Source organism: Mus caroli, chromosome X (assembly GCF_900094665.2).
Source record: "Mus caroli chromosome X, CAROLI_EIJ_v1.1, whole genome shotgun sequence".
In the NCBI taxonomy this organism is placed as follows: Eukaryota; Metazoa; Chordata; class Mammalia; order Rodentia; family Muridae; genus Mus; species Mus caroli.
Genome location: NC_034589.1, coordinates 65,990,720 through 66,013,642, shown reverse-complemented (window position 1 = coordinate 66,013,642; position 22,923 = coordinate 65,990,720). Strand labels below are relative to the sequence as shown.

General features: G+C 41.6%; 1 protein-coding gene across 5 annotated transcripts in view; it reads right to left on the bottom strand.

Moving 5' to 3' along the window:
* Mtm1 (myotubularin 1) overlaps positions 1-22,923 on the bottom strand; it is a 111,124-nt gene that overhangs the window by 37,011 nt on the left and 51,190 nt on the right. For 4 of the 5 annotated variants that reach the window (XM_021152885.1, XM_021152884.1, XM_029473163.1 and 1 more), the window contains exon 6: positions 22,379-22,480. In XM_021152885.1, coding sequence (XP_021008544.1) covers positions 22,379-22,480 — 102 coding nt within the window. Of the gene's footprint in view, positions 1-21,406; positions 21,648-22,378; positions 22,481-22,923 lie in introns of those variants that run through there. The other variant, XM_021152887.1, reaches the window with a different exon arrangement.

Here is a 22,923-nt window from a genome sequence, read left to right as displayed (position 1 = left end):
AAAGGAAGAGCTCCTGGATCACTCTTGAGGCTAAAAGCCAGACTCATAGTTCATATATTTTTGGGAAAAAAATTGAATCACATAATTGCTAAAATTTCTCTTCAGGAAATAACATAGCAGCCGGGCGTGGTGGCGCACGCCTTTAGTCCCAGCACTTGGGAGGCAGAGGCAGGCGGATTTCTGAGTTCGAGGCCAACCTGGTCTACAAAGTGAGTGCCAGGACAGCCAGGGCTATACAGAGAAACCCTGTCTCGAAAAAACCAAAAAAAAAAAAAAAAAAATTAAAAAAAAAAAAAAAAAAAAAAAAAAAAAAAAAGGAAATAACATAGCAACATGTACAATGCTGTATCAGAGCGCAGAATGGAAAATGCTTGAAGCTTAAACCATTATTTTCACCATTCCAACAAATTAGCTTTTAATTATAGGGAAACCATTTGGCTCAAGTGAAACAACCATTCTAGAGCAACAGATGTTTATAGCTTTCAAAGCAGAACATAACGGGACTTTTTCTAGATGTTTTTTGGATTTTTGTTTTTTTCCTTAAAGATTTAGATAAGAGAAAGAAGCAAGAATTTTACAAGGGAAGCTCACTGCCAGATAACACAAAGGTGGATAATCATAGAAAACAAAACAAATATTAAATAGGAAATCAAAGCAAAGTTAACAAAATCCATATACCATACATCCTTAAAAAGTATAAAGTTGCCCACAAGTGGTAACTTATTCCCAGCCTAACTGAAGGTCCTGGCTGAAAAACATTGTAACCTGAAGTTAATGGCTTACCTGTCCTGAGGGTTTCAGCTGGCATTTTATTTTCTCCTCTAGACAATACATTTCAGACAATACATTCAGGTCATTAAATTTTGTTAGAGAACTGACATTCCCAAACATAACCTTGGGTGGGCCTGTTTTTGCCTCTCTCTCTTAGAAGTGAAGTCTCATTGAGAGGACATCAAGCAAGCAGAACTGTTCGCCTATCTAGTGAGGACACTACCTACTCTGACTTGCCACATGCCCAGGTGAGGACGCCACCACTCTCTTGACTGATTAAGCACTGGTTCCATTTTTTTTGCCTATGAATCTCAAATTCATCCCTAACCTAGCAAAGTCAGAACAGTGACATGTTTTGCCAGGAATTGGTGATGAGTCACTACTCAGTGTGCTGTTTATAGGTTACTTTTGGGGTCTGGTCCTTCCCCAGCCACATCTTCTGCCTCAGAACTGAGGTGTTTGGCAGGTTCCATTTCAAGATACCCATGTCCTAACTCACCTCTAGTGAACCTCTCTAGGCTTTCTAGGAGCTAACTTCCCTTCTGCACTGGTCCTAGAAGGACAGCTAGACTAGAGAAAAATGCTTAGGAATCTGTAGTCAAGGTATTTGGGCAATGATTTGTATTTAAAGTTATAATTATGGGATCACATATTTACAGAGAACATAAGGGGGATTCCAAGTACCCCTTCAGCCAGTTTTTCTCAATAGCATCTTATGTAAGTGAAAAATGTCAAGACTGGCACAAGATATTAGAAAAGCCAAACCTAGCCCAGAATTTAACAACTGTCCAAGACTTTCTTGTTTTACTCTGTATTGGTATTTGGGCATTCCATCAGTTTCAATACCTACTAGTCAAGCTGTGGAGACTAACAAAAAGAGTGTGTGCACATTTTTCCACATTAAAAATAGCACAATGTAACATTTGAAAAATGTTAAAGGACAAAGTTGAAATGAAAATCTCTGATTTTGCACCAGGGGAAAAACCAGCTTGGACATACAGAATATAGCTTGTCATTTTCATTTAGCTATATTTAGCACTGTTGTGTCTTGGGGGAAAAATTCCAAAATAACAACAGATTCTAGCTTTTACTTAGATGTTATTTTAAAATGGCACATATATAAAAAAATTGCTTAAAGAATTAGATAAAAAAATTTTAAACTCATTTTAAGTTAGCATGTAGCATATAAAGTAATGGGTTTCATTATGGTATTTTACTACATTTATCTTAATTTTAGACTGGGTGTTTAAAACTTTATTGAGACGTATAAATGTTTCCTAACTGAGTGGGGTTGTTCTGTAGTGTCCTATCAGAACTGGATGTTTGAGAGTTAGATTGATGAAGACTCAGGAGCATCTCAAATAAGGAGACAGTTTCATTAACATCACATCTTTAGTATTTGGGGGCCTGGGTATCGTGCGATAATAAGACTGATTGCAAACATGCATAAGAGCCTACGTACAAATCCTTAGCACGAGAAAAACAAGTATTCCAGGGAATAAAGGGAAGAACTATGGACCTTTAGAAGTCTCTTCAAATGGTAGCGCCATCCCACAGCAACATATTCATGGAGTTTTAGGAAGAGTATCTCTTTTGATAAAGTAAACAGACTTATTTCTCTGAATATCTAACATCAAGACTCTAGGAAACCACTTACTAACTGGTTCTTTTCTGACATTTATATGTTGTTGTTGTTGTTTTGAGACAAACATTGTTACACTTTGAAACCCAACCTTGCCTGAAATTCTCTATGTAGAACAGAATGGCCTCAGCTCCTGGTATGCCTCCTACTTCAGCCTCTCAAGCACTTAGATGACAGGTCCATGCCTCTATGCCTAGGCTACACACTAGTTTAACAGGAGTTTAAGGGACCTTTTGGTTCTTATTTTAACTTCTGATATTCTTCTGAACTGATGACCTTTGTAAAAACGACTAATCTACCATTTTAGGATATAGAGTCACCTCATTTTGTACCTTTTAGATTATACTTAACAAAAAAGATTTCTTCATTTCAGAAAATGTTTTCTTGAAAATCTGAAGAACCCACAAATTTAAAGAATCATAGGAGGTACAGCAGTCTAAGGAATTAAAAAAAATAGATGCTGTATTTTAATCATATTGATTCTTTCCCCTTAGCTCCTCCCAGATCCACACCCACCTCTCTACTCCCTAATTTCTTGTTATTTTTTAAGTCATCACAACCAATTGTGTTGCCCAAATACTCTTGGGTATGGGCCTGCCCTGGAATATAGGTCGGCCTCAGTCTGTCACCCAGCAGCAATTAAATGCCAAGACATCCTCAGCTAGAAGTGCCTACATCCCAAGCCTCATTCTGCAGGGTTTTTACATGTCATCCCAATCACAGAGTGCATATGTGCAGCTGTCCCACTGTACCTGGAAAACAGTTTCCTCACAGTTTATCTACCACCTCTGCCTCTTAAAATCTTTCTCCCTGAGCCTAGGGGTAAGGGTCAAGACATCCTATTTAGGGCTGAGCATACGACAGTGTTTTGTTTTTTGTAAGTTGACCAATGACATGTCCCTGTGTTAAATGTCATCTACTGTAAAAGGAAGAAGCTTCTATGGTGAGGGTTGGAAGATGCACTAATCTATCAGTCTAGCAGTAACTCATTAGGAGTTGTTCTGCTACAACTCTATGCATTTAGCAAAATATAGTCTTAGTTTCTCCTTTAGGGTCTATGACCTACCTAATCACAGGTTTCTGGCTCAATAGTAGTGGTAGGTATGGGTTCTATCTTGTGGAGTAGACTTTGGATTCAATCAGAAAATGGCTGGTTAACTCTATAACATTTGTGCCATCATTGTTCCAATGGACAAACCTTGTCAGGGCAGTTGTTACTGTAGCTCATAGGGGTCATAGCTGGGGAGAGCTGATGATGGCTTTTCTCCTCCAGCAGCAGGTAGATTATGCCACCTTCCAGTACTATGAAAACTAGACACACACATGCACATGCACGGGCACACACACCTTTTAAAAAGAAAAATGATTGGATAGGTTCTGCAAGCTTTGGCTTGCCTTTTACCCCAGTACTATCTCCGGTTAGCACCCTTTTACATATACTATAGCCCGAGGCAACACACCCCTGCATTGGCAGTCTATCTGGCTTCTTCACATTGCACACCACTCCTTTAGTTAGGCTTAACCTGACTGGTGCCCTGCTGATCTTTCAGTATTCGCCTCTTCTAGGAAAGCCTTTTAGGAATAGCCCCATGAGATCTCATGAAGCACTCTATGTATCTGCTTGTCTACGCCATCCTGGTAATGGTGTTCTGGAGGCAGTCAGTGGAGATCAGTTTTAGGTCTGCAGGCCCTACCACAAAAGAAGGCACTGAGTGGATAAGCTTACAGGAGAAAGGGGTAAAAAGGAAGAGGAACAAAAGAAGGCTGGCTCTCCCAGATAGCCAAACATCTTATGAATCCTGAGCAGGTAAAGAGCTGGACATGGTGGCATATACTTCTACTTCTAGCACTTGAGAGTTAGAGCTAAGGATATTAGGACTAAAACCAAAAAACCCAGGAAAGTGAAAACAATTCTCAACAATAAAAAAACTTCTGGGGAATCACCATTCCTGCCCTCAAGCTGTACTACAGAGCAATTGTGATAAAAACTGCATGGTATTGGTACAGTGACAGACAGGTAGATCAATGGAACAGAATTGAAGGCCCAGAAACAAACCCACAAACCTATGGTCTTTGAAAAGGGAGCTAAAAACATCCAGTGGAAGAAAGACAGCATTTTCAACAAATGGCAATGTTTTTGTGATTTTAAAATGTTTTTATTAGATATTTTCTTCACTTACATTTCAAATGCTATCCCAAAAGTCCTCTATACCCCTCCCACCCTGCTCCCCAACCCACCCACTCCCGCTTCCTGGCCCTGGCATTCCCCTGTACTGGGGCATATAATCTTCACAAGACCAAGGGCCTCTCCTCCCATTGATGGCCGACTAGGCCATCCTCTGCTACATATGCAACTAGAGACACAGCTCTGGGGGTGCTGGTTAGTTCATATTGTTGTTTTTCCTATAGGGTTTAAACCCCTTTAGCTCCTTGGGTACTTTCTCTAGCTCCTTCATTAGGGGCCCTGTGTTCCATCCAATTGATTACTATGAGCATCCCCTTCTGTATTTGCCAGGCACTGGCATAGCCTCACAAGAGAGAGAGCTATATCAGGGTCCTGTCAGCAAAATATCTTGCTGGCATATGCAATAGTGTCTGGGTTTGGTGGCTGATAATGGGATGGATCCCCGGGTGGAGCAGAAAAGACAGCATTTTCAACAAATGGTGCTAGCTCAACTGGCAGTGAGCATGTAGAAGAATGCAAATTGATCCATTCTTATCTCCTTGAACAAAGCTGAAGTCTAAGTAGATCAAAGAACTCCACATAAAACCAGAGACACTGAAACCTTATAGAGGAGAAAGTGGGGAAGAGCTTCAAGCATATGGGCACAGTAGAAAGATTCCTGAACAGAACACCAATGGCTTGTACTGTAAGATCAAGAATCAACAAATGGGACCTCATGAAAGTTAAAAGCCTTGAAAGAACACCAATTGTTCAGGCTCTAAGATCAAGAATTAACAAATGGGACTTCATAAAATTGCCAAGCTTCTGTAAGACGAAGGACAATAGCAATAGGACAAAATGGCAACCCACAAATTAGGAAAAGATCTTCACTAACCCTACATGCAACAGAGGGTTAATATCCAAAATATATAAAGAACTCAACAAGTTAGTCTCCAAAAACCAAATAACCCAATTTTAAAATGGAGTACAGAGTTAAACAGATAATTCACAATAGAATAATCTCAACTGGCTGAGAAGCACTTAAAGAAATGTTCAACATCCTTAATCATCAGGGAAATGCAAATCAAAATGACCCTGAGATTCGATCTCACACCAATCAGAATGGCTAAGATAAAAACCTCAGGTGAGCAGATGCTGGCAAGAATGTGGAGAAAGAGGAACACTCTTCCATTGCTGGTGGCATTGCAAGCTGGTACAACTACTCTGGAAATCAGTCTGGCAGTTCCACTCTTAGGTATATATCCAAAAGATGCTCCACCATGCCACAGAGGCATGTGCTCCACCATGTTCATAGAAGCCTTATTCAGAGTAGCCAGAAGCTAGGAACAACACAGATGTCCCTCAACAGAAGAATGGATATAGAAAATGTGCTTTATTTACACAACAAAATACTGAATAATCAATTATTAGAAATAAGGGCATCATGAATTTTGTGGGCAAATGGATAGAAAATACCATACTGAGTGAAGTAACTCAGACCCAAAAGGTACATGGTATGTACTCACTGATAAGTGGATATTTGCCAAAACGTACAGAATGCCCATGATACAACTCACAGACCCTCTGAAGTATAACAAGAAGGAAGGCCCATGTGAGGATGCTTGAATCCCACTTAGAAGAGGAAAGAAAATAATCACTGGAAGCAGAGGGAAGGAGGGAACTGGATGGGAAAGGGGAGAAGGAAGGGAAAAGGCGGGCAGAATTAGGTATGGGGGTGTTATAGTCTGTTTATACTCAGCCCAAGGAGTGGCACTATTAGATGGTGTGGACTTGTTGGAGTAGGTGTGTCACTGTAGGTGTGGACTTTAAGACCCTCATCCTAGCTGCCTGCAAGTCAGTCTCCTTATAGCAGCCTTCAGATGAAGATGTAGAACTCAGCTCAGCCTGCAACATGCCTACTAGGTACTGCCATGCTCCCACCTTGATGATATGGGACTGAACCTCTGAACCTGTAAGCCTGCCCCAATTAAATGTCCTTAAAAGAGTTGCCGTGGTCATGATGTCTGTTCACAGCAGTAAAACTCTAAGAGAGGAGACAGAAGGAAGCCTAGGGGGCAAGGAGTATGAATGGAAATATGCAGCTGGCGGGGGGTGAGGGGGGACCGCTAGAAAGTCCCAGAAACCTGGATTGTGAGAGGCTCCCAGGACTTAATGGAGATGAACTCGGCAGAAATGCCCAACAGTGGGGAGATGGAACCTGAAGAGACCACTTTCAGTGTAGACAGGGTCCCCAGTGGAAGGATGGAGTCATCAACCTACCTTCACATTTCTGACCCAGGAATTGTTCCTGTCTAAAGGAAATGCAGGGACAAAAATGGAGCAGAGACTGAAGAATGGCCATCCAGTGACCGGCCCAAATTGGGATCCATCCCATGCACAGACACCAATCCCTGACACTATTACTGTTGCCATGTTGTGCTTGCAGACAGGAGCCTAGCACGTCTGTCCTCTGAGAGGCTCTACCAGCAGCTGACTGAGCCAGATGCAGATACTTTCATCCAGCCATTGGACTGAGCCCAAGAACCCCTATGGAAGAGTTAGGCGAAAGATTGAAGGAAGGGAAGGGGATTGCAACCCCATAGGAAGAACAATAGTATCAACTAATCCAAATCCTTGGGAGCTCCCAGAGACTAAGCCACCAACCAAAGAGCACACATATAGCAGAGGACTGCCTTGTCTGGCCTGAGTTGGAAAGCATGCACCTAATCCTGTAGAGCCTTGATGTCCCAGGGAAGGGTAAAGTGGAAACTTTAGGGTTCTTTGGAAAGTCAGTTGTGTCTGATGGTGTTTGGCTAGGGCAAACGTGAAGAAACATCTAGCTGAAGTGGACGCAGGTGAAAGGCTAAGGCAGACCCATGAAGGAACATTTGTCTGAAGTAGACAAATGGAGAGAGGATGTTCTGATAAAGCAAGTACATGAAAGAAAATGTAATAAAGGATTCTTTGCTAACAACACAAATGTATTGGTCCACCTTACACTGTATGGTTGAGCTGCATTTGTCAGGACTCTAATAGAGAGAAAAGGCACCAACAAACTTCTGGTGGTGTCCTGCAGTTTCTTGCTGCTTCAGTGGACTTGGGCTGATTGGCAGAGTGTTGTCAGCTGAGACAGACGCACATGCTAAGGCAAGACATGTGCTGAGGCAAGACCCATGGAGGACATGTGATGTTTGGAAGATGTTTAAATAGAACTTGATAGACAGTGAGAGGCTGAGCTTGGCTTGCTAGTACAGCTAGCTGTGCAAGGTTTGTTGGTCTCGAGCCTTTTCTGATCTTCACTTCCCTGAGAGAGGCACAGCCTGAAATCTTTTCCTGGAGTTCCTGTTGGCCCTGGTCCATCCTGTTGACTTGTGCTGAGACTGAGGCTTGGCTGTCTGCTAGGTAGTGCCACCACTACTGATTTTTGTTTGCTATCCCGACTCTACTGAGCTGAACTGCTGATATACGGGTAAGTGTTTGTGAGTGGATTGAGCTGCTGCCACTAATTTATGAACTGTACTGCCGATTTCCAGACAACACAGAGGGGGCAGTTGCTCCAAAGAACCATTTCTAAACAGGTCCACCCTAGTGGGTGGTGGACTAGAAGGGAGGTTAAGACATTTAAAAACCATCATTAAATATAAGGTTTAAAAAATTAAAATTAAAGAAAGGGGATGGGGCACAGCACCCTCTCAAAGACAACGGGGGTGGTATTGGGTGAAGAACTCTTGGCAGGGGGACTGGGGAGGGGAGAAACCATTTGGAATGTAAATAAATAAAACAATTAATAAAAAGAATATCAGAACTTCATAGACAGCTGCAGTTCTACAGCATATTCAAGGCTAGGTGAAACACCGCCCTCTCTCTCCCCTAGGGGGTAAAAGCTCATGCCTTCAACTGTTAAGACAATGCTGGGCTGCTCCTGTGGCTCAGAGGTAGAGCACGTACCCAGCATACACATGACCCTAGATTACCAAAGAATAACTAGTACAGAGCTCTAATGACTGATGCATTGCACCACAGACTGCCTACCTATTACTAGTCAACAAATGGTATTTCAACATGGGCTCTGTAGCTTTTCCATTTGTTGGTTCTATTCTATATCTTTTGATTGTAATAAATCCCACCTGTACACACAAATAAATGTTGAGGCTTGCAAGTTCTTCTAGTGAAATCAATACACTTGAAGATGGTCTTAGGGATCCCTACCATATGGTCAAGAAATTCTACCAAATGAATGTCTTAAAGTTATCAATAGCAAACAGCTATAAGCACAGTCCAAAGTCCTATTGCAGCAAACACTTGCAACTCACAGTACAAGTCAACTATTAAATAAAGTGCTCAATACTCTAAAAAGGAAAACAGAGCAGAAGACAGGACGTAACACAAGTGGTACATATCAACGGGCATTCAATTTCATGTGCTACAAAGCAGAACTGGGAAGCTATAGTTTTGCCTAAAGGGTTGCAAAGTTAAAAAAGTGAGAAGACACATTGAGTTGATATATTGTAGGTATATGGGGAGGTTGTGCCGTCCCCAAATGGTTGTGTTCTAATCTTTGGAACCTTTGTTATGTTACCATACACAACAAATAATTAATGTTCCAGATGGAATGATGATAACTAATAACTGACCTTAAAACAGGGAGAAAATATCCTGGATTATCTGTAACAGCCTCATATACTACTAAAAGAATTTAGAATTTAATCTGGAAGAGGTAGGAAAGGTGGTGATAGAAGCAAAGGGGTCATGAGACATGGAGCAAAATCCAGCGTAGTGTCTCTGTGCTCGCTCGCTCGCTCGCTCGCTCGCTCTCTCTCTCTCATACACACACACACACACACACACACACACACACACACACACACACACACATTTAGCCCATCATAACATATCAATAATAGGAAACTAACACATTGCAGAGGCTAAGAACCTGTACTCTAACCAGAAGTGCATACTGATATCTGCTATAAAGCAGAATTTGGCAAAAACAGTAACTCTACTTCAAAGCAGTTAGCCCAAGATGTATGTGAATATATACAAAATTATGTATGTGCAAGGCTACTCAGTATAGTATTTATATTGTGCCAAATACGGAAGTCTTTAAATAACTATCAAGAAAAGACTAATATATTATAATAAAAGTTAAAAGTTGAGAGAATACTATGTAGTTCTAAACACAGAGAAGAAACCCAATCATTATGTAATCTCTATTGGAGAACAAAAAAGCAAGATACAGAAAATATATACTGATACCATTAGAGTTAAATTGAAGGATAGGTAAATGGCTCAGTGGGACTTGAGTTCATATTCCCAAAATATATGTAAAAAGCAGGTACAGAGGTGTCTATAACCAAAGAACTGGGAGAAACAGAGACACGTCTGGGGTTCATTGGCAGTCAGCCTAGCTGAGATGGTGAGCCTCAGGTTTAGTGAGAGACATTGTCTCAAAGTACTAAGTAATGGAGACCCAATCCAGGGAAACAGCACAGTGTCAACCTCTGGCCCCATCCAGGGACTGGGCCTACACATCTATGTTCTTTTAAAAACATAAACAGACTATTCTGATGGGCTGCTTGATGGTGACTCCTATTTAGCGTCTATGGTAGGACATTCACTGGGTTTGTAGTTTCTGAGGACCCACTGTAAACAAGGTATGAAGTGGAAAAATGACAAGGAGGACAATATCACTGGAAGGAGTTAGAAATTATCCACAGGAGAGAGATGAAGGGCTCACAGTTGTAGATCATTTAGGGGTAACAGCAGGGTGACTCCGTGACAGACCTCCCTAGGGGATGGTAGTGACGTCTGACAGACAGTAAACAATAATGGCAGAAGCACTGAAAGGCCAGAGATAATACATGGCCACTTAGTCTGTCTGCAGGAGTGTAGAAGAGCAAACAAAAATACTGAGATGGGCCACGCTGTGGAGGAGACAGAGGTTTGCATAAAAACTGATAGAGAGAGGAGGCCATTTCCAGAGCAAGGATACCAGAAAGCCAGGACTGCCTGTGTCCTGACAGCACAGACTCACAGAAGGCATGCGTACTGGCTGCGAGGTAGGAAAACTAGCCAAAGTCCACTTCTTACAGAGGGAATAACGTCTTCAACCAAGTCAGGCTGGGGATGAGAGGCATTTAGGTTTAGTAACCACTAAGCAGCAGAGAAAATGTCTATGATTTTAAGTTTGAACCAGGAGGGGGAAGAAGGGAGAGAGGGCATCAGGAATGTCTAAGGCATACAGAGGGTATATTGGGAGGAAATATGAGAGAGTCATCTTAAACAAGTCAACTAAGGAGAAATATGACACTATAAAATTTAAATCCTGCTCAGAATGCATTTTGGTGGTCACAAGAGAAAGCTTGCCTAGTAAGCTGGAGAAGAAAACAGACTTTTCTAGAAAACTCACGTATAGAACCCCCCCTTCTCCCACCCCCAAAAATGAATGGCAGGAGGAGGAAGAGAGGACAAGAGACTTAGGTCTCAGAAGCTACAGGGAAAGTTAAACATCAATCCAAGAAGGATTATCTAGAAATGTGATACTCTGCCATGCCTGACCCTTTGACACTGCAAAACAATGTTGTAATTTACAAAGTTCATACTTGACAACTGTGCAATTGAGTTGCCACAAACCACAAAATCTCAAAAACCAATTTTCTATAACATGTTTAAGTAAGCTTATGATTTTGTGTTGGGCTACATTTATAGCTATCCTTGGCCATGTTCACTGCACAGGCCACAGGTCAGACATGCTTAGACAATGGGATCATGTGACTTTTGCTAAACACACCAAAGAGTACTATATATAATAGAAACGGTTTTTTTTTTAATGTACCAATGAACCTATGAGAGAGGAACAATGTCCAGAAGTCCAGAAGTAGCCACCAACAGGATCAAAGAACTTAATGATTGATTAAGAGCTTGGAAATGAAGCTGTAGGCCAATCCAAGATGGAGTCATATTTGAAACCTCTTTCAAGAAAGTATTGGATGGATCACAGGGCCCCCAATGGAGGAGCTAGAGAAAGTATCCAAGGAGCTAAAGGGATCTGCAGCCCTTATAGGTGGAACAACAATATGAACTAACCAGTACCCCGGAGCTCTTGACTCTAGCTGCATATGTATCAAAAGATGGCCTAGTCGGCCATCACTGGAAAGAGAGGCCCATTGGACTTGCAAACTTTATATGCCCCAGTACAGGGGAATGCCAGGGCCAAAAAAATGGGAATGGGTGGGTAGGGGAGTGGGGGGGTATGGGGGACTTTTGGGATAGCATTAGAAATGTAAATGAGTAAAATACCTCATAAAAATATTAAAAAAAAGAAAGAAAGACTGTACTTCACAACACTTCCACATAAGCAGAAGTAAGTGGGACATAACCTCTTTTGGCTTCTAAGCTGGAATTACTGATGCTGAACAGAGAAGACAACTCATATCTACCACTGTCTACCCAGAGACTCTCCAGTCACAGGTCAGCCTAGCATGTACTATAATAAAAAACTGAATGGCTCCCAAAACATCAAAGGAGAATTAATTTATAACCTTCTCAAGCTGTTTGAGGTGCTTGGAAGAAAAAATTCAGTACCCTTTCAATCCCAGGCTCAGAGTATTTCCATAACTAATATTCCAAAGAATGAAAGTTTCCAGGTAGTATTCAGAAAATACAGCAGGAAACAGACTTCAAGACTGCCCTTTTGTACAAAATCCAGAGACTTTGAACTATAATAATCAGATACCACTATAAATTATACTTAATATGATTAATAAATAAAAATGGTATGGAAGATGTGAGAGGGAGAGATTATAAACATTGGCCAAACAGCTTTGAAACAAAATGAAAACCACCTTCCATAATAATGAAATAAAACAACCCCACCACTCCCCATACACAATGGAAAGAAAAGCCCAGCAAATCAAATGTAGAGGTAGTTAAAGTATAAGAAAAAAATGGAAGAAATTACCCTGCCTGAATCCCGGATCAAAGGATGTATACCTGTGTGAAAGGCTATATTTTATATGTATTTTCTTGGAGAGGAAGGGCTGTGGAGTGTCCGGGTGCGTGCTCCCACGCATGAGTGACAGAGGACAGCCCAAGGTCTTGTTCCTCAGCTGCTATCCACCTTTTTTATTATTTCTTTTTAAATTGTGTGTGTGTGTATGTGTGTGTAGGTGTGTATGTGGGCACAGTACTCACAGAAGCCAGAAGAGATTTCCCAGAGTGAGCCTTACAGGGAGTTGTGAGATATCTGATGTGGGTACTGAGGACTAAACTCGGGTCTTCCTTAAGAGTCCTTAAGTACAATATGCTACTACACCAGCCACAGTGAAGGCTTTGCTCCTCAAGTTTGAGACAGCCAGTGGAAGTCCCCTTACCCTTGACTGCCTTGACAGATAAAAGATCATATATGTCACTAAATGCTCTTGACTATTGAGCTACAGTTAAAAATCCCACATCCCACTCTCACCCTGCTTTTTGAGACAGAGTCACTTACTGACCTGGAGTTCACCAATTAGGCCAGGCTCCAGGGATCTACCTACCTCCTTAGACCTCCTCAGCAATGGGATTGTGAGCACACACCACGACCATGCTCAGTTTTATACATGTAGGTTCTGAGGATGAACTCAGATTCTCATGCTTTACTGAGCAAACCATCTGCCCAGCCCAGGTTTTATAATGTGTCTGGTCTAGTGCCATTTTTAGAATAGTTCTGAATAAATAGCAGGGCTACAAGCACGCTGGAGTGGATCCTGATGAGGCAAAGGCAGCCAGGGAATGCAGCACTTTGGAAGCAGGCAGTGATGTTGAGGGGAGCTGGATGAGACGATTCCAGGAGCTGGATGGTGCTGAGAAGAACTAAGCAGAGTCAAAGGTTTTGAATAGAGACAGCAGTGGAAGGGAGAGATCAAATCAAATGAAGGGCTAAGACTTTGAGAAGGCAAGGCAGAATATTGAAAAGCATGATCAGGTCTTTAATTAGCTAATTGTACTAATTCAAGGGGAGAAAGGAAATAGAAAATTCAAGACATAGTTTATAGTCTTTAAGCAATCTTGAAGCCAAAAACAGGGCTATGTGTACAGGCACTTCTCATTTCAATTCCTATCTCAAAACACTATGTCCTTTAATCTGTGGATTCTATAATCAACCTAAAAAAGAAGAGTCCACTAACTCTTTGTCTCATTTAAAATTTTAGTACAATTTAGAATATTTCTCTATTTCTGAGATGAATAACAAAGACAGAGAATAAAACTCCCCATGGATTCTCTATTCACAGGCTCATTTATACTTTTCAAATGATCAAGAGAGTGTGTGTGGCCCAGCGTGGTGGCGCACGCCTTTAATCCCAGCACTTGGGAGGCAGAGGCAGAGGCAGGCGGATTTCTGAGTTCGAGGCCATCCTGGTCTACAGAGTGAGTTCCAGGACAGCCAAGGCTACACAGAGAAACCCTGTCTTTAAGAGAGAGAGAGAGAGAGAGAGAGAGAGAGAGAGAGAGAGAGAGAGAGCGCATAATTAATTCTTATATAATTATTCTCATAAGCACATTTAGAGTTGAATAGGAGGGAACTCAAGTAAAATGGCCCAAGGCTTAAGTCACATGGCAGGGTTTGATCTTATCAAAACCAGAACCTCCCAGCCCCAACAAAGACCAAAATATCCTGTTACCTACCCATTGTATGTGGGAAGTAAAATGTCTGACTGCTGCCCAGAAGAACATGCATTACTATGTGTTAGTTCAAAATAGAAACACATACTTAGAAAAAGCCTAACAAGAAGAAACAAGCCACAGATACTATGAAAACCAAAGGTAGTGGCCAATGCCTGTCAGTGTCCAGCAAGTGCTGTTTAAAGGCATTGTTCCCATCCTTTGGAAGCAATAAGGTACTACAGCAGCCACAGTGAAGAGCTCTTCCAGTGTGCTACTGCTAGCATAGGCCATGAGTTCAATGATCTCTGTCAGAGTGAGGCTCAGTGAACTTCCTGCATAGAGACTTTGGAAGTCACATAATATTTATGTGTGTCAGTGTTCTCATCTACAACAGGGATAATAACAGCTCCTACCCCATAGTTTTGTAAGGATTCGATGTAAAGTGCAAAGGCAAGCCAGTTAGTTGCTTTGCTCCTGAAATTTGAAAAAGCCACTGCAAGTCCCCTTACCCCTACCTTCCTTGACATATAGATATAAGGTCAGATGTGCCATGCTCGCAGATGAAAACAAAGGGTGCACCTCATGACTGCTCATCAGCTCATACTGAAGTTCTTAACTTTAATCCAGAATGTCCCCAAGAAATGGGAGGTGCAAACATAAATCTGAGCCATGTTTCCCTAAAAGCATTTAAGTCTGTGTGGGCTGAAAAGATGGAAAGAGAAGGATGGGAAGCGGTCTCTGAAGGATTCCTTTCATTCCATAGCATCACCTCTCCTATTGTGCACTGCAGGTTGGGATGCTTTCTGATTTAATACTCTGAAGACTTCTAGTGAGTCCTTTATCAAAGTACAACCCATGCTTTGTTAATAATACTACCACTAATCTTTATACAGCATCTTTCTTTTAAAGGGCTTAATGTTGCCCACACGCTATCACAATCCCTTTATTAATAGTCTGTGGGGAGTTGTAGTAGTCATCCTTATTTCTTACATCTGCTGGGAAAATAGTGAGCTAATAACAGAACAGCTGGCATTTATTGGGCCCTTACTGAGTGTCAGGCAGTGTTATAAGCACTTTACATTGAATCTTCACAAAAACTCTATGGGGTAGGAGCTGTTATTATCCCCGTTGTAGATGAGAACACTGACACACATAAATATTATGTGACTTCCAAAGTCTCTAAGCAGGAAGTTCACTGAGCCTCACTCTGACAAAGGTCACTGAATCCATGGCCTATGCTAGCAGTTGAAGTCAAGTCCCCTCATAGATCTCTGCATCAGTGGCTGCTGTGAGCTTGGCACCTGACCCTTATGCTTCAAACTTCCTGGGCCATGATTCTAAGTAAGGAATTAACTGTAACGCCAAGAACCTAGCACCCTGCCACCACATGTACACACCCTTAGAAGAAACATCTTAGCAAACTATACCCCTTTTCTGTCATGTTCTCCATGGTTTCTATTCTATTTCATTTAAAGAGACACACTGATTTATGATTCACTAATACGTTGGAAGTGATGTTTTCATCTAAACTCTCATCTAAAATTATATTATTTCTGATTGCCACATTTCATTATAAAATGACCAGTCAAGGAAATCAATGACTGAGCTTTGCCATTGGCCATATGTTGTTATCTTGACATTGTTGTGCTTTCTGTAGTGTTGCTACGTTTGCACACAGGTACATGACTGGTTTCTCTCTTCAAATATTCTGTCACAGTGTCAGAAGGATTACAGCAGTTGTTACAAAGCTGTATCACTTACCTAAAACTTGTGCTGAGCTACATGAAATTTGTGAGACTTTCTGGTGTTTGAAAAGCAAGGATCAAACAAGAAGTATTTTGGCTGAAACAGAAAAATCTCATCTAAAGCCATGCACATAATACTGAGCTGAGACAATCAGGTTAATGGCTTGGGGTGGATTCTTTGCTGCTATAGTAGCTCAAGTTCAAATGAGTTTTTAAGTTCTGACTTACACACATTGAGTGGTGAAAACAGTAATGGTTCAGAAGGGCTAAAGGGGTGGTCTGAACGCCCACTCACAGTGTGTTCACCCCATGGCTGCCCTTGTAGCCCAGGTCTGTTGGCCTCCAGACACCATTTCTTGCATTCATCGGCAAATTCAGACTTCAAATAGTGACAAAACCCACTGAGCTCATCCATACTAGTTTAACAGTCTCAGAAATACAAAGTAGTGCAGGGGGCCTTTTTATTGTTCAATGCAATCATAAGTAGATTAAGCTTCAAGGAAGTCGCATCCCCTCTGTGGCAGTTTAGAAACTTTTGTTCCTCTCCCATCGCATAGGAACAATTGCTCCCTTTCCTTTCTAAAGTCCACCTTACAAATGGGGGCTTGAACCCTTAACCTTCTGCCTTCTGATGATCCTTGTCTAGAAAGGGACTCCCTCTTTCTCTTCCTCCTTTCCTCTCTCCTCCCTTTTTCTTTCTTTTACAAACCACTCTCTCTTTCAACAGTCAACCTGTTAAGGCAGCATTAGGATAGTCCCTGGGCATAGAGGATAAGACGAGGCTTCCCCTCCCTGCCCTTCTCTTTCAGCTATTTCTCATCAAAGTGCCATCCTTCCCATCACTCACACTTGAGAACCAAAGTAAGCACATCCTTGTCTCTACCCTTTCTGGCCAAACTTCTGCTTAAGTCAGTGAAGTCTTTCCTACAGGTCCTTGTCTAGGCTCTGCAATTCTCTAGTCCTGGCCTTTGGTTCTGTTCTGCCTGAGTGCATCTTTATTCTATCATCATTTCCTTTAGAACCTTCAGCAAGTTTCTGTTACTCCCTGGAGCACAGGCTCTCTACACTAGCATTAGCCTTCACCAGATGACCTCAGATCTCTTAGATTTCAGAGCTGGTCCCAGATCCATCTCAAACACCTTGAAATGTTGCCAGCTTTTCTTCTGTATTTAAGAGGTCTTGCCTATAGCCTGAATTCTCACTTCCTCCATTTTCCTGGCCTACTAAAAACAAACTTCATCTTTTCAGGAGCAATGGCACACAGGCTCTTCTAGCCTCCTTTCTGAGAGCCTTGTGAATTTTTTCTGAATTCCTCTCCCCTATATTGGAACCACACACTTTTGCCATGTCACTTCTACTAGACTTCTAGTAGATTCATATTGCACCTTGTCTTAACTTACCTGGTTATTCCCCAACGCTAGCCTCCATAGGACATTGAAATAAACTTAACTTAGGGAAGCAGTGCCAACAGGGGATCTGTTTATTGCATTGTTTGAGTGATAGATTTATATATTTTGAAGGGAAATTTTTAGTAGTTACATTCCTGATGTCCTAAGGAAGGTAACATGGATTTCCAGCGGAGGCATGAAAAATTTAGCCAAGTACCACAACCATGAATAATCCAATTCTCTGTGGATACCTTCCTTCAGACATGCACAGAATTCTAGGTCCTGACAGAAAGATCTAGTCCACTCACTTCTATATAACAATGTTTCCCATGACTTTCTCATGAAACAGTTTAATTAAAATCCTGTCACTTTAACACCCCCATGTGTGAGCTGGTGATGTAGCACAGTGGTAGACTGTCTATATTAGTTGTGTTCTATCCTCAGCCAGAACTTCCCCAAACAAAACAAAAACCTTCCTGTACAGAAGTCACTATACTAGGGCTAGAGAGATAAATGGTGATGTCTGCCCTGATAAGCTCAAAGAATAATGGACAGGAAGGGCTGGTAAAGAAAATTACAACATAATTATCACACAAGGAAGCTGTGGTATGTACTCGAGAGAGACCTAACAATGAAACAGAAGATCAGTTCTTTAAGTGAACCACACATGACATGGGACAGCAACTTAGACTGAGCAAGATGCTAAGTGGAGGATAACTGTGGAGGACAAGCATTACAGAGACAAGTGAGATTGGGATATCAATGAACTTGGAAAGCACAAGTCTTCTGGAAAGGAGTTCTGCAGGATTAGTGAGGTTTGAGTCACTCAAGGGCAATGTCCTGACTTACAAGGGCTAGACTTACAAGCCAAGTACACAGTAGTGACAACTCCATTTATGGGAATAAATGAAGTCACCATGGCAAAGCTGGGAACATAAGGGGAACTGAACGCTGAGGGTGGATCACTGACAAGACATTCACAGTGAAGGAAAAGGCAAGGGCAGTATTGACTGGGGAGCAAAGGTCACAAGAAGGATCTCAATTCCACTGATCAAATGCACATGGAAATCAGGTGATAGATTTGGCCACTAAGAGGTCAAGAGCTCTGTATTACTTAGTTTTCTAACACTGTGATAAAATATCCAGGCAAAAGCAACTCAAGGGATAAAGATTTTTTTGGTTCATTGCATCATTGCAGGGCGTAACAGCAGTGGGAGCTAGAGACAGCTGGTCATATCACATTCACAGTTAGAAAGCAGAGAACAATAAGCATAAGCTCATCTAGCTTTCTCCTTGTGCCCTCCAGAACTCAAGCTCAAGGAATGGTGCAGCCTACTTTTAGATCACAATTCCAATTCATCTGATCAAAATAATCCTTTACACATGCAAACTTCCAAGCAAAGGAAGCACACAGTAGGCCTATCCAACTCTGACACCTATGAACCAGAACAACCACCAGCAAGGCATAATAACCCTAAGGGCACAATGATGTACACATACCTTGGTGATAATCAAAACCTCTCTGGTTGGACTTGAGACCTGCTCAACAAAAAAGAACTCATGCCTGGTACTGGAAACCGAACCAACAACCCAGAGCCAGAGAGGTCACAGATCTTGGAGGAGAACCTAGAACTTCCACTTTCAAAATCAATGTCATTTATATCTATATTCTAACTATTCATCCTTATACCCACCTATAAGGATTAGTTTTCACCCCTTGTTAAAGGAACTTCTCTTTGCAACAGATATATTACAGAAAACCACAACTGGTAAAATGCAGACAGCAAGAAATTATGTGGTACCCAGATCCAATTGATACATCTACAATACAATGCCTGTACCTGTAGCTCAGGGCTTATTTGGGAAGAAGAAGCAGAAAGATTATAAGAGCCAGAGGAACCAGAAGTTTACTGTAAAATTGGGTCTCTAGAGAATCTATAAAGTCCCATCAACATGGCTGTCCAAAAAAGACCTGACCAAGGATTACACCAATGATCACATTAACATGAAAACAGGAAAGCTCACAGTGCCTCAACCCTAAAGGAAGAGCTATGGGTAAGTAGGAAATGTTCAGAGTGGGAAAAATGGTCTCCCATAGAAGAGCTTCATGAATGCACGCATGCACACACACAGACACACACATGCACACATAATTATTATTTTTAAAAAATCCCTCAGAAGCACTTGTCTACATAGTCCCTCATAGATGTTTCCAGCAGTTTGTTTCCTGTCACATTGACATTCAACACTAACCAATATCAGCTTGATTCTGGCATGAGCTAGAGGAATGAATGAGTGAGTGAGTGAGTGAGTGGGTGAGTGAATGAATGAGTAAATGAGGGAGCAAGTTAGTGAAGTTAGTGAAAAATTCTTTCCAGAGATGAGTAGTTTAAGAGAAAGCTGGCCTGATACTTGACTATTTTTCTAAGGGAATAAGCTTTAAAAGACCCAGAGGATGCCAGAGAAAAGAAAAAGCTGACAGCTCAAAACTGAAGGATCATGGAATAAGACCTTAGCTTTCTCAAACATGCTTGTGAGGCACTTCTTCAATTTCTTTTATTATTATTATTATTTTATTAGATATTTTCTTTATTTACATTTCAAATGCTATCCCTAAAGTTCCCTATACCCTCCCCCTGCCCTGCTCCCCTACCCACCCACTCCCACTTCTTGGCCCTGGCATTCCCCTGTACTGGAGCATATAAAGTTTGCAAGACCTAGGGGCCTCTCTTCCCAATGATGGCCGACTAGACCATCTTCTGATACATATGCAGCTAGAGACATGAGCTCTGGGGGTACTGGTTAGTTCATATTGTTGCTCCACCTATAGGGTTGCAGACCCCTTCAGCTCCTTGGGTACTTTCTCAAGCTCCTAAATTGGGGGCCCTGTGTTCCATCCTATAGATGACTGTGAGCATCCACTTCTGTATTTACCAGGCGCTGGCAAAGCCTGACAGGAGACAGCTATATCAGGGTTCCCTTCAGCAAAATCTTGTTGGCGTATGCAATAGTGTCTGAGTTTGGTGGCTGATTATGGGATGGATCCCCAGGAGGGGTAGTCTCTGGATACTCCAACCTTTCGTCTTAGCTCCAAGCTTTGTCTCTGTAACCCCTTTCATGGGTATTTTGTTCCCTATTCTAAGGAGAAATGAATTATCCACACGTTGGTCTTTCTCCTTCTTGATTTTCTTGTGTTTTGCAAATTGTATCTTGGGTATACTAAGTTTCTGGGCTAATATCCACTTATCAGTGAGTGCATATCAAGTGACTTCTTTTGTGATGGGGTTACCTAATTAAGGATGATATCCTCCAGATATATCCATTTGCTTCAATTTCTAATAATACAGATGTAAATATGCATAAACCATGATGCAAAACATGTTTTCTGACTAACTCAATAAATTTCAGCCTCACCTTCATAATAGTTGAAAAGATCTATTCCTGACTAAATCATAACAAATTTTAGTCTCATCTTTATAATAGTTTAAAAGATATATTCCTATAAACTTTCATCCTAATAAAGTTGAAAATATTTATAAAGAAACATTTTTAAAATCTTATTTGATCAGAAATATAGAAGCTTTTGGTAGAGTTGTTTCCCAAACACATTCCATCTGGTGTCAGTACAGTAAGGGTATAATGTACTCATTAGCTCCTCCTAATGGCTTCTCCCTTCTACCAGGTGGGTGTTTCCTGTAAGGCAAACAACTGCTGGGGGTGAGATCCAGAGAGAGTAAAGTAAAAAAAAAAAAAACAAAAACAAAAACAAAAACAAAAAAACCCTACTCCCCCCAAAACGTCTCACTTCCTTATTAAAACAAGAATAAGAACCACAACCACCTACCATGACAAAAAGACCAAAATAGCACAGAGAGAGAAAATACAGGATAGTTTCCAGGTACGATCCTTCTCACAGTCTGTTCAGTCTGGGGCCATTTTGGGATGTAGCTCATTTGGAAGAGTACAACACTAGCTTGCATTAAGCCCTGGCTTTGATCCTCAATGACACATAAACCAAACACTAAGACCAACAGTGGGGAGGTGGAGGTAGGAGGATTGATTAGAAATTCAAAGTCACTCTCAGCTACATAATGAGTTTTAGGCCAGCCTGAGCTGTTTCAAAACCATTTATACATTTTTCAACAATGACATCTTTTCCTTTTCCTCCTATTAATGAGAGTTCACCTCTATGTTTGTTGAGAGCTAGGGGTACGAGGGTGTCCACAAGGCCTGGCGACATGCATTTGTCATTCAGGAGGTCGAGGTAACAGGATCATGAGTTTCAGGTTAGCCTAGGCAAATGTAGCTTAAGTCAGTAAAGCGCTCACTTGGCATGCATAAGGCCCTGGGTTCCAGCCCAGCGTCACATCACCCAGTCATGGTGGTACATGCTGGCAAGCCCAGTGAGGATGAGGCAGGAGTATCACAAGTTCAAGGTAATCCTTGGCTTCATAGAGTTTGTGGCCAGCCTGAGATACATGAAACTCTGTCTCAAGGGAGGGAAGGAGGGAGGGAGGGAGGGAGGGAGGGAGGGAGGGACAGAGACAGAGAAAAAGACAGACAGACAGACATAGAGGGGGAGAGAAAAGAAGGAGGGAAGGAGAGAGGAAGGGAGGGAGAGAAGAAGGGAAGGAGGAGGGAGAGACAGAGGTGGAGGTATTTGTTTAAATGATCTTTAGGATCAATGGATCGGTTCCCATTTTGAACTGGTGACACAAAAGTCTGACTCCCATTCCTTGTTAGCACCAAAGTGAGGAGCCATGAATTGTGGGAAGACTTAGCGGTACTGTATTAAGCAACCTTATTCTCTTTCTATCACAGAAAGGACAAACTCCTGGCTGGAGAGCATAAGAGATCCCAGGCTCATGGACACTAGCAGGGATTCACTTCTGGAAGCGAGCAATCATATGTAAAATGTGTCACACCAGGAAATGCAAAGCAAAAAGAAGCCCAACCAACAGGTAGTTTTCCCAGAGGAGACATTTTAGAGAATGCCAATGTTTAGGTAAGCCCTGGACATTACCAGATTGTGTGCCAGAGGAAAGGCATGTTTTACGAGGATCTCAAACATATCTCTTCTGCTGTGGCCTTCTTGCTTCAATGCAAACCTCAGGTTTCTCAAATCCTAGAGGCAAATGAGAAAGTGGAGTTGAGTCTTTAAGAAAAATCGTGAAAATTAGCAAAAAAAATTTTTTTTCAGTTACCCATACAAGGGTAATTTATTTTAAGCTATATTTTTATATGCTATCCTGACACACACAGTTTAAGGAGACCTGGACACAGTTCCACTGTAGCCAAGAAAGTAAACACAAAGCCCTTTACCAGAGTGAGTCAGTTTCTAAACTAAAGTGCTGACGCTAAGACAGTGCAAACCGATTCTGGAAGAAAGAACCTTGGCTTGCTTTTCATCTGCTTACTGCCTACTTCTATGCACACTGCTTTGCAAGAAAAAAAATTTTTTTATGTTTTTTTCGAGTCATGGTTTCTCTGTGTAGCCCTGGCTGTCCTGGAACTCACTTTGTAGACCAGGCTGGCCTCAAACTCAGAAATCCACCTGCCTCTGCCTCC